At 37.9% G+C, this 17285-nt stretch overlaps 1 protein-coding gene across 6 annotated transcripts in view; it reads left to right on the top strand.

The window, feature by feature from the left end:
- The window catches only part of GRIA3 (glutamate ionotropic receptor AMPA type subunit 3), a 332083-nt gene that overhangs the window by 298555 nt on the left and 16243 nt on the right, over positions 1 to 17285 (top strand). For 4 of the 6 annotated variants that reach the window (XR_014793766.1, XR_014793767.1, XM_084870792.1 and 1 more), the window contains exon 13: positions 5410 to 5657. Coding sequence is in view for 3 of the 6 variants with exons in the window: in XM_084870792.1 (XP_084726918.1) it covers positions 5410 to 5657 (248 nt within the window). In the remaining 3 variants the exon portion in view is untranslated. Of the gene's footprint in view, positions 1 to 5409; positions 5658 to 6218; positions 6334 to 17285 lie in introns of all 6 variants that reach the window. The other 2 variants (XR_014793768.1, XM_084870791.1) reach the window with 1 other exon arrangement.

Raw genomic sequence — 17285 nt, 5'->3', positions numbered from 1 at the left:
TGGATGAGGTTTTGATCTTATAAGGCCTTAATTATTAGGGGGGAAATTATTGGTGTGGACATCAAAAGAGGGATAATTCAGGGGGAAAGGATTATAAAACATATATCCTGATTGGGTTAGCTCAGAATTTGGCCCAATTAACTTTACAATAACTTTAACTATAAAATTCTACAGTGCTATAAAACTAGTACTGATAGCCATTTTTCACCAACCTTCTGATATCTTTGACCAACAATCCAATTGTCACCCTGATCAGACCAAAGCTTAAGTTATTAAGGAAATATATCTTGAGTGCCTACCATTTAGGCACTGTGCTGGCTGCCAAGAAGGCTACAAAAATTAATTGGGCATGGACTTTGTCCTCAAGAACACCCACGTAACGTGGGGAAGACAGACACATAGCCAACTCACCTTAAAGTAATATAATCAGCTCTATAGCAAAAGTATGAGCAAACTGCTTTTGGCAGGTAGCCGAGAAAGAATGTCTGTGGGGCAGAGGAGCGTCAGAAAAGGTTTCACAGAAGACATGATGTTTATTATGGATCTTGTAGGGTAAATAGAGATAATTCAGGCAAAAGCAAAAGCATAACCAAAGGCATAAGATGTGAAAGTGTGTAGCACATTTCAGTGAATAGTGAAAAGTAGTCCAGTATGACTGGATCATAAAAGAATGTATCCAAGATCATAAAGACTCATACATAATAAATGGATTTTGTCCTGTAGGTACTATCAGAATTTTAAACAAGGAAGTAGCTTATCAGATTTACATTTGGAAGGATCACTGGATAAATTAGAGAGATGAAAACAGTAGATCAGTTAGGAGGCAATGTAGTCCAGACCAAAAACTGATGGGAGCCTACCCCAGGACAATGGTAATGAGAATGAAAAGAATACAAAAGGACAGATTCTACAAGCATTTCTATGTTAGAATGAACATGGCATAACATGGGTGTTAGGTGCTTTACTGATAGAATTTAGGAGAGCCAGGCTATACAAGGAAGATAATATATTTGGTTTAAAATGTTTAATATTAAAGTATCTATGAGACAATCAGATGAAAATGTTCATTAGCGAGAGTTTTCCACTTTTTCCCGAAAACATATATTGATACCAATCTCTTCCCTCCACCTCCATTTCTCCCTGCCTAATCCATGCCACAAACTCCCCTGAACTATGAAAAGAGTCGCCTAACCAACAAACCTTGTTTCCACTCTTGCCCACCTTAGTTGGTTCTTTATATAATAACTAGAGTAATCCTTTAAAATTTTAATTCAGCTCTTATCCCATCCCACCTCAAATCCTCCAATAGTTTCTTATCACATGTAGAATAAATCCAAATTTTTTACCATGACCTACAGAGCCCTACTAGATCTGACCTCTGATTATTCCCCTAAGCTCATTTCCTACCAAACTCTCTTGTTCATTTGGCTTAAGCCATATTGGCTTTTTTTTCTTTTCTGTTCCTCATGTTCCAGTCTCAGTAAATCATTTCAGTGACTCAGTGAAGGCCTCAGTGAGGATTTGATTGCCATAAACACAATGCATAGTTTCCATGGTGATAGCTCCAGGAATTCCAGCCCTATGAAATTATTTCAGCTGGGCTAAGCAGGTTTCAAAAAAGATGCAATGTAGCTTGCCAAAGTCCAGGAAAAAAAGCAACTAAATAAACAATCAAAAAAGCTGAAGCAGGATCAAGGAAACCCCATAAAAAGACAACTGAAGGTTGAGGACAACCAAGATGGCAGCATAGATAAACACCTGAACTTGCTGCCATGCACAACCACATTAAAACTACAACTAAAAGATAAGATGAATATCATCCAGAACCATGGGAAGGCTGGCTCAGTGAAAATTCTACAACTAGAAGGAAAGAGAAAAGTGCATTGAGTCCTGTAGGAGGTGAGGAGGTGTGGAAGTGCGGAGGTACAGAGGCTCACACGCAAAAGGGGATGACAGCTGGGTATGCTGTCTTTTTCAATCAGGAGAGGTATACAAGCTCCCAACTGCTCTGAACTCTAGTTCTGGGTGAGACTCTGGGGAACCAGACTCATACAGAGAGAAACTGGACTGTCTGGCATCAGGCTGGAACTCAAGGGCAGCTTTCTCTCAGAGGTGCTTACAGCGATCATTTTTCCTGCATGGTGCCATGGACACAGAGACCTGGGGGCCTCTTCAAGGCAGGGCTGACTGGCAGCCATTGCTATTTGCTCTGCCCTGGTGATTCCCTGAGACCCTGCCCCACCCAATTTACAACTCCACCCAAGCTGTGCACAGAGGCTTTGGCATATGAATGGCCTGGCCTTTATCCACCTAAAAACCTGTCAAACTGCAGCTAGGTCAGAGAGCCTGAGAACCAACAAAAGAAGGCCCAAGGCTGCACAGCAGCTTTACAGCTGGACGTCATATGGGCATCTCCAAACCCCAAACAAAGAGGAGAAATCTGCAAATCTTTCTGTAGCTCCTTCTGAGTGGGCTCAGGCAGTGGCTGACTTTGTACCTCCTTGGAGATCCAAGAGCAAGTATACCTAGTGGTCAGAGTGAGACCATCCAGATTATAATTCTTCACATCCATAAGAGACACACTCAGGGGGCAGACTCAGTGAGTGCCAAAGCCCCACTGAACCTAGTCCTGCCCCTTAAGGGTGTCTCCAGCACAGAAGTTCTCCCATTGTATACAAAACTGATCCTCACAGCCAATTGGCCTGAAGATCAATTCCTCCCAGTGATACCAACAGCAATAAAGGCTTAACTACAACAAAACTGTGCACACAGCTCACAAAGGAGTGCACCAAGAGCGTCCACCTCAGGTAATTGGGGAGGCTGAGCCACTGGGCCCTATAGGACACCTACCACACAAAGACACTCTATCAACACAGGAAATCAGGCAAAATACAAAGACAAAGAAACAGGTCACAAATGAAAGAACTGGAGGAAAGCAAATTACTGAATATAGAGTTCAAAACCACGGTTATAAGTTTACTCAAGAATCTTCTAGAACCCTCTGAGAAATATAGTGAGACCCTCAAGGATATGAAAAGGGACCAATTAGAAATTAAGCATACACTGACTGAAATAAAGAATAATATACAGAGATCCAACAGCAGACTAGAGGAACACAAGAATCAAGTCAAAGATTTAAAATACAAAGAAGCAAAAAATACCCAAACAGAAAAACAAAAGGAAAAAAGAATCCAAAAGTATGAAGATAGTGTAAGGAGCCTCTGGGACTTCAAGCATATCAACATCCAAATTATAGGGGTGCCAGAAGAAGAGAGAGAGCAAGATACTGAAAGCCTATTTGAAGAAATAATGACAGAAAACTTCCCCTGCCTGGTGAAAGAAATGGACTTACAAATCCAGGAAGCACAGAGAACCCCAAACAAAAGGAATCCAAAAAGGACCACACCAGGACACATCATAATTAAATTGCCAAAGGCAAAAGACAAAGAGAGAATATTAAAAGCAGCAAGAGAAAAAGTTAATTACCCATAAGGGAGTACCCATATGACTGTCAGCTGATTTCTCAACAGAAACTATGCAGGCCAGAGGGGAGTGGCAAGAAATATTCAAAGCGATGAATAGTAAGAACCTACAACCAAGATTACTCTACCCAGCAAAGCTATCATTTAGAATTGAAGGTCAGATAAAGAGCTTCACAGATAAGAAAAAGCTAAAGGAGTTCATTACCTCCAAACCAGTATTATATGAAAGTTGAAGGGTATTCTCTAAGAAGAGAAAGAAGAAGAAAAAGATAAAGATAAAAGTTATGAACAACAAAGTGACAGTAAATACATATCTATAAACAAGTGAATCTAAAAGTCAAGTGAATAAAAAAATCTGAGGAACAGAATAAACTGGTGAATATAATAGAATCAGGAGCATAGAAAGGGAGTGGACTGACAATTCTTGGGGAGAAGAGGATGTGGTGATGCAAGTAGAAACTGAACAAAAATCATATACCTATGGACAAGGACAGTGGGGGGGAGGGGTATAAGGGCAGGGGGTGGGGCGGTAACCAGGTAGAGGGGAGCTATAGGGGGGAAAAGAGGAGCAACTGTAATAATCTTAACAATAAAGATTTTTTTTAAAGAGTGTAATAAAAAATTTAAAATCATATTGTATATATAAAATCATATTGTATATATAAAAACCTACTGAAAATATAGCATATGTTTATAATTTCTTTCATGTTACCTTACCTCTGACCAAATATGACTTTAGACTCTTTCTCTGGGGTTTTCACTCTCAACTACCTAAATCTCAACCGACTTGGAAGTCGTGGAGTCACTGAGACCATGCTTCCTTTATATTCTCCAGAATATCTAGCATAGAACTATATGCATTTAGCACATGTTTAAGGACTACCTAAATAGAGATGAAATTTAATAAAATTAAATTCAAATTTCAAAAGGGTAAGATGAGGAAAACTTGACTTGATAGAAAATATTAACATTTTTAGTTTGGCCTCAACCTGAGTTGATGGAGGGATTATATTCACTGTGTTATATTCTCATACCTCCAGTAGAGTACTTTAAAATTGTGAAAGAATAGATGAAAGATTAAATATGTTAATGCAAACTCAGGCAGCACTGATAGAAAATAATGCTCTAGTGGCAAAACATCAGTTTTCTTTTTTATTCTATCTTATATTTCTGGAATGTCATGTTTATTTCTAGAAACTCTAATTTAAGAGACCTTGCTACTAGAATGGGCCTATGGAAGAAAGACCAAACTTGTGAGAGTTTTGGAAATAGTAGTAGATGTAGGTAGAGCTAGCCTGATCGAGAGATGAGAAGGGGGCATAATAACAGCCTTGCAATATTTGAAGAACCATCTGTAGAAAAAGGAACAGAACCGCTTTGTATAGCTCTAGCAGGTAGTGTTAAAGGGTGGGAGTTATAGAGAACCAAATTTCAGTTCAGAATAAGGAAGTGCTTTCTTATAATAATTAATATCCTGTGCTGGAGTGGGCTGACTAAATGGTTGTACACTGCCTTTCAATGGCCTTTTTTTTTTCAGGCAGATAAATGGTAATCACAGCATAATATTGTCAGGGAGATTTCTGCATTAAGATGAAGATTGAACTAAGAAAGCGCTTTTCAAACTAGATTGCAACCCATTTGTAGAGCCATGAAATCAATTTAGTGGGTCCTGATCAGCATTTTTAAGTGAATTAAATGGATAGAATAGAAAATATCAGAAAGCATCACACAAAACAAGGATGAGTGTGGTTTGAGAAATCTATTTTGGAACCATGTTTATATGTACATATCTACTGGATTGCAGTGTAATATGCTTTGCTTATTATGGATTATAATAAAAATGTTTGAATACATTTTTTTCAAATGCACTGGGGCCTCTTCCAGTTTTAATAAATAGTAGCTCTAAGAAGTTTTATCTCTGTTGCAGAGGTCCAAAATTGCTGTTTATGAGAAAATGTGGTCTTACATGAAATCAGCAGAGCCATCTGTATTTACCAAAACAACAGCAGACGGCGTGGCCCGAGTGCGGAAGTCCAAGGGAAAGTTCGCCTTCCTGTTGGAGTCAACCATGAATGAGTACATTGAGCAGAGAAAACCATGTGATACGATGAAAGTTGGTGGAAATCTGGATTCCAAAGGCTATGGTGTGGCAACCCCTAAAGGCTCAGCATTAAGGTGGGTGGAATAATATAACAATATCCGTGTTGTTATAGTATTCCACCTACCCTGATGCATTTTGTTGTCATTTTCTTTCTTGTGGATTTTGAGGTAACTTTTAAAAGTTTAAAATCTACAATATTCCATGGAGTTAAATAAGACGGTAAATTATGGTTTCATCTATTTAATGCATCCATTTTTTTTAATGTTCTCTCTCTGTGTTGTCCTCTCTGACTGTTTGTTGCTGTTTTAATTTTACAGTTCAACGGCTTTTTCAATTTAAATGGTAAAAGCCAAGTTATGGTGCCATATGTGACGAATGTTAATTGCATGGATGTGGTGTTCTTGTTACTTTTTTTCTCAAAGACAATTTCCCCATCCCGCACACTTCAGTTTTGAGCAAATGTTATCCTCCATGCCACCTTCCAATATTTAACCCTGTATTTGCTGTACAGACATTTTTATAGCTCCACGTTCTGTGAAATTTAGCCAATTTGTCCTCTTGTGCTCCTTTTTATACGTTAACGATTTCCTAAGCATTTGTGCATTTTCTTACAAGTTATGTTTTATCGTTTCAAGAAATGCTGTTAACCTGGCAGTATTAAAACTGAATGAGCAAGGCCTCTTGGACAAATTGAAAAACAAATGGTGGTACGACAAAGGAGAGTGCGGCAGCGGGGGCGGTGACTCCAAGGTCAGCCTCAATGTCACCACAACCGGGTACCCTTAGTGACGAGTAATCGGCAAGACTGTTATCTTATTATTGAGGAGAGAGCACAAGACTCACACATAAAATGAAATGACCAGGTTATTCCCCTGCCTGGCAGCTTTGGGAATCAGAAAGATTTCATGGCGCTGCCTGCATTTTTGATCTAACTTGGGTCCCTTCTTTAACTCCCAGACAGAGGCTCCCTATCCACACCTCTTCCTTCCCCTCATACACCAGACTGGTTGCCTTGTGAAGACTATGGTGTTGGTTTTACTGCCTTAGGCTTTCAATAGCCCAAGGCTTTCCTTAAAACTGTCCCCCACCTGCCTCAGCTGAGTGGTGGGAGAAATCAAATCCATCTACTAAAAAGTCAGGTTACACCCTCTTTTTTCCCCCTAAGGCATGATGTTGCTCATAGATGTTGGTTGGTTGATTAGAGTTGGCTTCTTCAATTATGTGTTTGAGTGATGAGATGTTGTTTTCTATATGTGATGGCCTATTTAAGCTGGCCCCACTTAACTTGAAAGCCAAAAACAAGCTTGGTTTCAAGTTAAATGGGATCTTTATTCAATAGGCCACCTCATATATAGACTTTGCAAAGACATTTTGTATATTTAAACAAGTGTGTCGCCTGTGTACGCTTTGTGTATGAATTCCTGATTTGGCTTTCTTAGGCATGTTCTTGGTTCAGGTAGGTCACATTGTTATCCAGGCTACCATTATGAAAAAAACACATCTTACTTGGCATTCCTTTGACTCCTTAATGCTCTTCAGGGCTAGTAAGAATGAATAGTCAGTCTTCCTCCAAACAACAAGAAATGGAAGCAAGCTCAGAAGCCAAGTTACCAAATGATGGAAGGGCAGATTGGGTAAGTACAGGAGAGGATCTGAAAACAGAATTCTCCATGGCTCAAAGGGAATGACAATTATATTGAAACGTGTAAGATCAACTGTTGTACAACCAAGAATTCATGGGCATCTTAAGGTGAAGAACAGTGTTTCCCAACCACAGATCATCAAACAGGCAAGATAAAACTTTTCTCCTTCAAAGACAATGGTTACACCTGTTCTACTTTCCCTCTCCATTCTTCAGCATCCTGAGAGAAAAGTTAGTTTACCAGTCTGCAGAATAATATGGTTTTAGAAACACTACCGTGTTTCCCTGAAAATAAGACATCCTCCGAAAATAAGACCTAGCGCATGGAAAGATAAGACATCCCCTGAAAATAAGACCTAGCGCAACTTTGGGAGAAAAAATTAACATAAGACACTGTCTTATTTTCAGGGAAACAGGGTAATACAGAGTATATTCAAAGAAATAAATTTGAGAATAACTTTCTTCAGCACATAATCTTACCAAATATTGTGAGGTCTTTTATTGTAAAACCTTGATTAACCAGAACTCACCTAACCAGAACCCCAATTAACTGAATTGAGAGCCCCCCCCCCCCAAGTAATCCACAATGATGAGAAAGCAGCACTAGTACTAAAAGAGAAGACTGAAAGGAATTGATTTTTTAATCACTTGCCAAGCGATGACCTGTGGTTAGATCACATTCAACTCTGTCTCCTATATCTTCTCTCCATCTGGATTTATCCTCAAATATTAGAGGCTTCTTCCTTGAGGGGGGAAAAAAGTGGATACAAGCATTTTGAGGGGAAAATATTATTAACCAAGAATGAAACAAAATGAGCATTGAACATTCCATTCATTCCTTATGGATTCCAATTAATCAAGGTTTTACTATGTGTCAAAAAACAGTAACTTCCTTTCCCACCTATGTGAACTAATGACATTGGTAGTTTAGCCAAGCTTTTGACCCATTTGAGTTTTGGAATGGCTAACCTGATGCCTAGAGTATTTAGCACCTTCTTCCTGGTCTTCTTCTCATGTTAATAGCAGGCCACAGAGAACCCAATTATATCATTGAAATTAGTTGTGGAATGAAAATTGAGCTGGATTGGATACATTACTCTGAGGAATTCATCTCAGCATGGTTAAAAGGAGCTATGGACTGTTTCAAGATGACTCTAAAACATCCACATGATGCCAACTGCCCAGAAGTTTTCAAATAACCAAATGTTTGATGTTACAAAAAAAAATCTACACACATTTGGCTGAATTTTCACTTTTTACCCAGATGTTTTGGTATCATGAAGACCCATGAAACTTTAGACCAGCTATTTACTAATTACAACCAACAATCAACTTTCTTTTCTCAGCTGATACTGTTGCAAAGTTATCAAGTAACTTGATCGCCAGCCCATAATTTCCAGACTATCTTATTTTTATATGCAAATAGAAAAATATTTCAGTAGATCTTAAATTTTTTCAACTTCTTTGATGATAGTGTTACCTGCCAGGTATCCTTCAAATCACTTTTTTCAGTCATTGTTCCAGCAAATCTTTCAAAATAAGTCAACAGTTTTCTCAACTATGGATAATAGTATGATCAGTGCTGCATATACAATGATTGCTTATTCCACTTCTGGATTACCAAGGAGCTTGCCGTTATCTTCTTCCTTCTTGCTACGGTACCTGCTGTTTTCTGAAAGTGATTGAGAGAAGGGGCAAGAGATGAACTTGACTCTCTTTTACCACTACTTAGTGGTAATGCCAAAAACAAATCAATGGATAAGAAAGTAGAAAAGGCAGTGAAACCTCATTAATTTCGAGCCCTCAAATTTGTAATCTGTGATAAACTGAACAGGGGCCAGTCTATAATCTAACTTTATATTATCAGGGATGCAGCCAAGAGGTTTGTTAAGCAAATGAAGAGTTGGGACTAGATTGCCTGTTGAATTTTTCTTTAAGAGAACAAACCTTTTTCAAATGTTGGAAGCATCTATTAGATATAATCATATTCATTACAAATATATCTGCTAAAGTAGTGCTCACAAAGACCTCCACAAAGCAATGTTTTATAGTGAGTTAGAATTACAAAATAGACTTAAAATAGTAAAATTGCCATTCTTCAAACAGATTTTGTAATTCATGACTTTTTAATTCAGACAACCCCTCCCTTCTGTTAGTCCAAATCAGTGAGGTTTAAATGTATTAGTAAAATGGCTTGAGAATTATAGTTCTTTATTGTACCCCATCCCCAGTTAACATGACAATTGACTGCTGAATATGCCATCATCTAATAGAGAAAGTGAGACCCAGAAATTATGGTGACTTTGAGAAGGTCACACAGCTAATGCTGTTACAAATCTCTTCAGACTTTCAGGGTCACCTCCTGTGATAATATTGCAGATAGCAATTTATCACATCTAACCATCCAATGAGCAATGTCAATCTGATTACATGTGACATATTTCCATAAAAATCAGGTTCATTCTTAACTACCTTGGTTACAATGCAAATGGCATATTTAAGCCATTATAGACCTTCGTACTGATTACTAAAAATGACAGCAATCACAAAGCCTGACATTTACGAGTGCTTTTACTTGTTCAAAAAACACTTCCATACCTATTATCTCTGAAACCAGGAGAGGGGGGGAAACCTACACTACTGATCTCTTTGTCTGTCTCCTGAAACCTTTAAGTAATGATAAATGGACAATTATATTAAATTGTTGTATTTTTCCCCCTGACATACAACATTACACATCCTAAGCCTATTCTCAAAAAGTCAGAATTCTATAGAAGGAACCAACAACTATTCATGCTGTTTTAAATATGCACATGCTTAAACTAATGAAATAGATATTTATTTTATTTTAATTTAATTTATGAATAGAAGGAATTAATTCAAAGTCGGTCACTAAATTAGCCTATGAACCAGACCTACAGACTAGAACTAAAATACTTCTTAATCTCACCATTTTTCTGAACTTGAGCTAATAGAGCCCAAACAAATCAGAATTGATCCTTCTTTGATGGACTTTAAATGCAAGGCAAGGATCATGGAAATTAGAGCTGTGGTTTGGATGATTTTAACCTGCAAATCAACCTTTTGTGTTAGTGCTTTATTACAATGTGTGTGCAAATGTGGTAATTAAGAGCCAGTAGGTTGCCCTACCAGGTTTGGCTCAGTGGATAGAGTATTGGCCTTGGACTAAAGGGTCCTAGATTTGAATTCTTGTCAAGGGCACATGCCCAGGTTGTGGGCTCAATCCCCAGTAGGGTGTGCAGGAGGCAACCAATCAATGATTTTCTCTCATTGATGTTTCTATCTCACTCTCCGTTCCCCACTAAAATCAATAAAAATATATTTTTTAAAGAGCCAGTAGGTTATTTCAGTGATAATAGTTCACTGGGGGGTTTGTGACACAGCCAATGAAAGTCTATCACTGAAAATCACAGCAGATTGGGGATTTAGCTGCTGAATTACCTCATAAACATAACTGCCCTTCCTCTATAGTTGCCATCTCAAACTTTCGAATTCTTCTGAAAGAAGCACCGCCATATTTCATTCTCTTAATTTTGGATAAGTGCACCAGATTAGCTTTCCTGTGTAGTCCTACCTTACTAGAGGGAGTCAGGTCAGTGAAACAAGCTATTTGTGACTGGGATGACAAGGCATTATAAACCTTACCCCACCTTACCCTAGAAATACCCTGGCTTTAGTTTTATCCAGGGATTTAAATAGACACCCAGTGTCCATATTTTCTAAGCTGAAAATCATCACACTTTATGTGCTTTAGAGGACATTGGAACAGAATGTTTAAGTGGGGCCATTCTGAACTGCTTGACTTCAATGAGAGTTGTACCACAGTGCCTTAACTTGCAAGTATAGGTAAGTAAGGGATGAAGATGGAATATGCAGTTAAGCTTTCACTAATTAACTAAATCATTTGATGATCATTATGATTTGTAGAATATTGATAGAGAAATGCAGTTTTATTATCTTCAAATATATAGAGAGACTAGATTATACTAGCCAATGTAATGCTAAGAAAGAACTTAAGAAACTTGTTTTAATAAATTCAAAATATGACCTACAATTGAAATTAGTTGTTTCCTTTTGCACTGGTGCTTTTAAAGTACCTAAAACAGTTTGTTCTCTTAAGAAATTCCAACATGATTCTCCTTTTTATCAGTAGCAATCTTTTTTTTTTAATCCCATACATTTGCTTAGCGAGTCTTCTACTCAAAGATAGGGGAAAGTTACACTTTTAAGACAGTCCATTTCCAAATGCCTCCGGCTTCCTATTCAGTGGTACATACAATAGATGACTGAAGTAATACTGTGTTACCCATATGCATAAATGAGATCTTCAGTTTTGTGTGTATTTCTTCTTCTTCCATGTATGTACTCAATTCTCCTCTCCTATTGCCACCATCCCTTAACCACTTCTCTTCCACACCCAGAAGTCTTTGACATTTTGGGGCCTTGAATAATCGATGTGAATCTACATCTGCCTCTTACCTGCAACAAGATGGACCTTTTATTGGCAGGAGCCATCCCCAAAGGTAGACATTTTGGATACCCAGGTTTAAGATGGATCCCAATGACTCTGTACTGACACTGTTATGTGTGTAGACAAGAATCATTACAGATTGATGGCATTTCCTTCTTGGAAGAAGTTCCTTCTTGAAAGAAGTTCCCGTGAACCACTGAGACTGGTTTGGGATCGAAGAGTAGGGTGAGTATACTATGCTCTTCGTTGATTTGCATGTCTCTGTGCTGATGCTGCCTCCTGGAAGTATGAAGAACCTGACAATTTTCTTTTCTGATAGTGATTTGCTCCTTGAACTTACTCAGGTCTTTCTCCCAAAAGCAAATCCTCACTTTCTCTCAAGTGGCTGCTTCAAGCAAGGGACAACTTTGCCTTAAGAACTGAACCAGTCCACTGACTGCCAAAACCATTGAGTTTGCAAGATGGTGTTAAAGAATTCTACCACCGGAAAAATATTATAATCTCAAAAGAAAACATTTTTTGTTCAATTAACCTATTCTAGTGATGTTTTAATTTTTAAATTGACTGTGTGGTCTTAACATGATTTCTATAATTAAGACATGATTATTTGCCTTTGGTGTTATCCTGATAACTTGAATGTGTTTCTTATTGAAAAATAATGACCAAGTGTCCAACGCCAGAGCTACAGAAAGAGCAGCAGAAGTAAAAAGCCTGAAGGTAAGAATGCTGTTATATAATTTCCAAAAGGAAAAACATGGTTGCAGTGGCACAGTGAAATGGTGTATGTCTATGCCTTTTCTGCCCTTTTGAGAATAAATAAATCAGTTTCCTTTCATTTGGAGAGGATGTTATAGAAGCACACTCCCTGAAAGGTAGGACAGCCCACGGAAAAGAAACATGAAAGATTTTAAACAAATAAATGCATTCAATGAGGGTGGGAACTGAGGTTGGTGGAGCAGGGTGGGGCAGATTTTTTACTGAGAACAATTGAAATACATTCTCTTTTGACTTTCTAGAGAGCGGTATAGCATTTGGCCCTTGGCACATGAGGAAAATCCCTATTGGTCAGAAGTGGCAAAAGTGTGGTCCAAGTCTAGATTCATCTTAAAGCTTAATTTCATCTGGCCTTGAAGCAGACGTTTCTCAAAATATAGACATAAGGCTATCATGCTTTACACTTTAAAAAAAATAGAAAGAGATTGAGAGAGAGAGAGAGAGAGAGAGAGAGAGAGAGAGAGAGAGAGAGAGAGGGACTCTGCTAGTTTGTTCTGTCTAGCTTCACTACTGAAAATGCAGAAAATTAATGCTACTGTAGAATGCCCACTAGAAAAGGGCACTATGTGCCCCGGCATGGCAACCAACTTTCAGATCTGATATTAGACTCCATTTGTTTCTATCTATTTGGATACAAGCTGAACTGATTGTTCTTCTATGGGTCATGGTCAAGGGAAGACTATTGAGGAAAAAGAGAATGTTGTCACCCATCATATTAAACTCTCAATAAAAATTTGGCTAGAGTCAGGGGGATGAATTAGGTGTCTATGCCTCTCTTTCTCAGGGTCATTGGGATACCTAAGTAAAACACACTTATAATAAAACCCAACCAAATTTTATACTTTTAATTTTAATGAAATTTAAAACCAAATTATCAAGAGAATCATATCAATTATGAACTTGGGAAAGTACCCGCAGTCACATTTTAAGCAAAACTGCCTTCTCCAAGAGCTTAGCATTTTCCCTGAGTTCCTTCTCTCTGTCAGGAACAAATTGAATAACAAGTCCTCTCAGACAAATTGGGTTATGTCCACAACCAATAATTGTTTTTGGATTCCTGTTCTAGAGGGAAAGGTTGGACAAAGGCCCAGTTTGGCAGAAATCCATCAGTGAAATTCACAACTTGTAGAATCAAAGGGTCTATCACTTTGAATTTGAGAGGTTATCATTTGGAAATGCACTGATTTTACCCACACATCTACAAGTGGCTTTGGGACTGCTACTCTAGCATAGATGCTCATCAATAGGTTTCAATCACCAGCATTCTTAAGCCCTTAGTAAAATGATTCACAGCTTTCAACTCCTAATGTTACATGCATGCATTATTGAATTTGCTCTTTGCACTTATATTAAATTATGATCTCATTAGCAAGGAGTTAAATAGGTTTGAGCTACATTTGTGAACTACATAGATATAAATACTCTCTCAGAGGGAGCCTCTAGCAGCTAAGCACTGCATAGCTCTGCAAATCATTGTAGCTGCCTGTTAAATGAGGGTCATCTAGGTGGCCAGAGTCCAGTAATGCCAACAGTCATATGACCATGCGCTCTAGTTGTAAAGAAAGCTTGGGCTTTCTCCAAGGGTAAAAGGTTGAAATAACTTAAACCCCCCATTCTCTTAGAATCATGCACCCAAAAACCCCTGTGTAAATAAATGAGTAGAGATATTTTAAAAGGGCTCCAGACACTACTATAGTCTAGGGCCTATTTTGAAATGCCACAGCCTCCAACAGCTACTATATGGAGAGGTAAATTCTTTCACTACACATAACCCAAGATAACCTAGAGAAAAGAATATAAAAGACCTTAGAGTAAATTTTCTCATCCAGCAAAGATTCTTCTCTTGCTTGGCCTTCAATAATCTTCAATTTAATAAATCAAGATCTACCTGGGCAGAGATGTGTGCAGCTAGACCTCAAGTAACATCATTTTATTCAACATTGTTTCACTATAACAATGAGATGTCATACAAACATAACTCTTGTTTGTATCAATTAGCCTTTGGTAATATTGATTTTGTCATATATCATTTCACTTGAAGTCACAGAACCTATCAATAACATTTTAAGTGAGGTCTTAATAAACATGCCTATGATTTTCTGAGTGATTCTAGGAGTTCTCCAGAAAAGGCTAGAAAAGCAAGTGAGCTATTAGGAAAGGTGACTTGTCACTATTAAAACCTGAAATGTCTTCAGTTGAGAGAGAGAGAGAGAGGCAGGGGTGGGGGGGTGGCAGGGGAGCTGTCCTCCCTCCACTAGGCCAAAGATATTCTCATAAATTGTTCAAAAATAAATCACTACTATACGTACCAAGAAGCAAATGTTAGTAATCAAGGATGAGGTTTAGATGAGGCATAGGGTTAGGGGGAGGGCAGGTTGTGATAAGTTTCTATATTCATTATCCAGATATTGTGTTCTTAGAGCAGGTTTCTAATTAACTATGCAAATATACCATCCTTGCACATATATTTCTTTTACTTCTCTCTGACCTCCTTGTCTTTACCCATAATCTACATATTTACACATATATGTATCCTTCCTAAGGACTTTACTGAAGATCTTCTGGCAGTATTCATTAAACAGACATTTGCTCTGTAGGTGTCCTTACTCAGAAGTGAAGTCATTCAGAGCAGAATATATCCCATAGTCTCTTGGGTGAATTAATCATATTACACCCTGGGTTCCTATATTTTTCAGGCCTAGAGCCATATTTATAGTACAAATTCTTATCTCAGCCCTTCCAGGATCACCATTTAGAAAAATCAATTTGGTTGTTAATTCACAATGCTATTTTTTCTTCTTTACCACTATCGGGGAACTCAGCACTGTCACACCACTCTCACCACATTTCATAGTTCATAAGAAAGAATCCAACATGGTTCCAACTACCTATTTCAAGTCTACCTTAAAATCAAAATTGAAAAAAAAATGGACAGTGCTTTTGAAATACATATATATATATATATATATATATATATATATATATATATATAATACTTTTAAAGAATAAACAGTTCTACTTTCACAGAGAAAAAATGGCCTTATCATCTTTTGTAATGTTGGCCATCATTTAGATAACATTGAACTTTAAAATGGCTGGTTGGTACAACCCAGAAGTGTCCTGGGAACCTAAACAACTGCCACCTGGGGTTGATGCCTTGGTTTAGTGAATACAGTCCTTTGTAGCTGAGTTATTGCCAGGTGTGGATTGGATAAGCAGAAATTTTATCAGCCAATTATGTTTTCTTTAAAAATAGAACTCGCCGGGACCGGTTTGGCTCAATGGATAGAGCGTCGGCTTGGGGACTGAAGGGTCCGGGGTTCGATTCCGGTCAAGGGCATGTACCTTGGTTGCGGGCATATCCCCAGTAGGGGGTGTGCAAGAGGCAGCTGATCGATGACTCTCATCGATGTTTCTAACTCTCTATCTCCCTCCCTTCCGCTCTATATAAAATCAATAAAATATATTTTTAAAATTTAAAAATAAAATAAAATAAAATAAAAATAAAAATAGAACTCATTTTCAAGGCATTATGGATTATATTATTACCCCTATTTTTTAAAATTGACATTATTCCATGTTCCCCACGCTAAGGAATAATCATCCTACCACAGGTCAGCACTACCTTCCCATACTTGTAAATGACTCTCTAATTTAGATTTACTCTTACCCTCTCCATATAATCAATAATCACATACATTTTTATGACTTAAGTGCAGTAAATCATTTTATTCTTAGAACTTTACACTCTTCCCAAAATATTTTTAAACAATATGGAACAAAAATTTGGAGTTTGTGAAGAGTACTTTGTTTCATTTCCCATTTACCAGGAAGCTGTGTGTTTTAACAAGAAATGTTGCTCTGACTTAAAGGTGTGCAATTCTAATGGGAGAATTTCAGGTGAAAATATTTCTGGATGGGGAGGCATTCCAAGACCCCCTAAAATCACATCACAAAGCTCTCCTGTTCTCTCCCTAAGCCTGCCACCCATGCCCTTGTCTTAGGAGGGGCTCTCCTTAGCAAAAAGTTCATAGCAAGCCCTTCAGAGGAAAGAATGCCTAACTAATTTCCATGATAGGAATCTGACCTACTTTGTGTAATTCTTTCTCTTCTCTATTGAGGTGAGTATAATAAATATTTCTGACTTGTAATTCTCTTAGGTACCAGTTAAGGGCCTACAGTAATTGCTCTGAAATATTACCCTGGAGACATATTGCTATACCACAGTGCCAGGCCCCAGCTGTAAGATATGCCCTTGCTAGGTTGATAGTTATTTGGAGTACGGTGGTCCCTAAAGAAAAAATTCATAGTGAACATCCAAGCCCAAAAAACAAAAATAAGGAGGACTGCTACCATTATGTGTGTTCCATTGTAGAATGCATGTACAGAGCTGACAGTACATTAATTTGCCTTCTGGCCTGCCCCGTAATTGCTGTGCAGGCTTGAGCAGATTGTTTAACCCATTCTACTAGTATACTTCAATCCCTTTACTTGTAGAGGCCATAAATTTACCTTCTTAGAGTGCTCATTAAGCTTGACCAAGGATAATAGTTATTATAATAATTATGTGAAGTACTAGGCTGAAAAACAAAATGCTAAAAGAGAGTTATCTATTCAATAAATATTTATGGAGAGAACTGTTATTCTAAGAGGGGATAAAAATACATAAGCCATGGTCCCCGCTCTTGAGAAGTAAAAAGTATAGTGGGAGTTACAAGACATAGGCATAAATAACAAGCAAGGTAGGAGATGAAGGAGGGAAGAGAAAATATTGGAGCGGACAGTTAAAATGGC

This window comes from Pipistrellus hanaki (assembly GCF_964339955.1).
Source record: "Pipistrellus hanaki genome assembly, chromosome: X".
In the NCBI taxonomy this organism is placed as follows: Eukaryota; Metazoa; Chordata; class Mammalia; order Chiroptera; family Vespertilionidae; genus Pipistrellus; species Pipistrellus hanaki.
The sequence above is the reverse complement of the archived record's forward strand: the minus strand, read 5'-3'. Positions and strand labels throughout refer to the sequence as shown.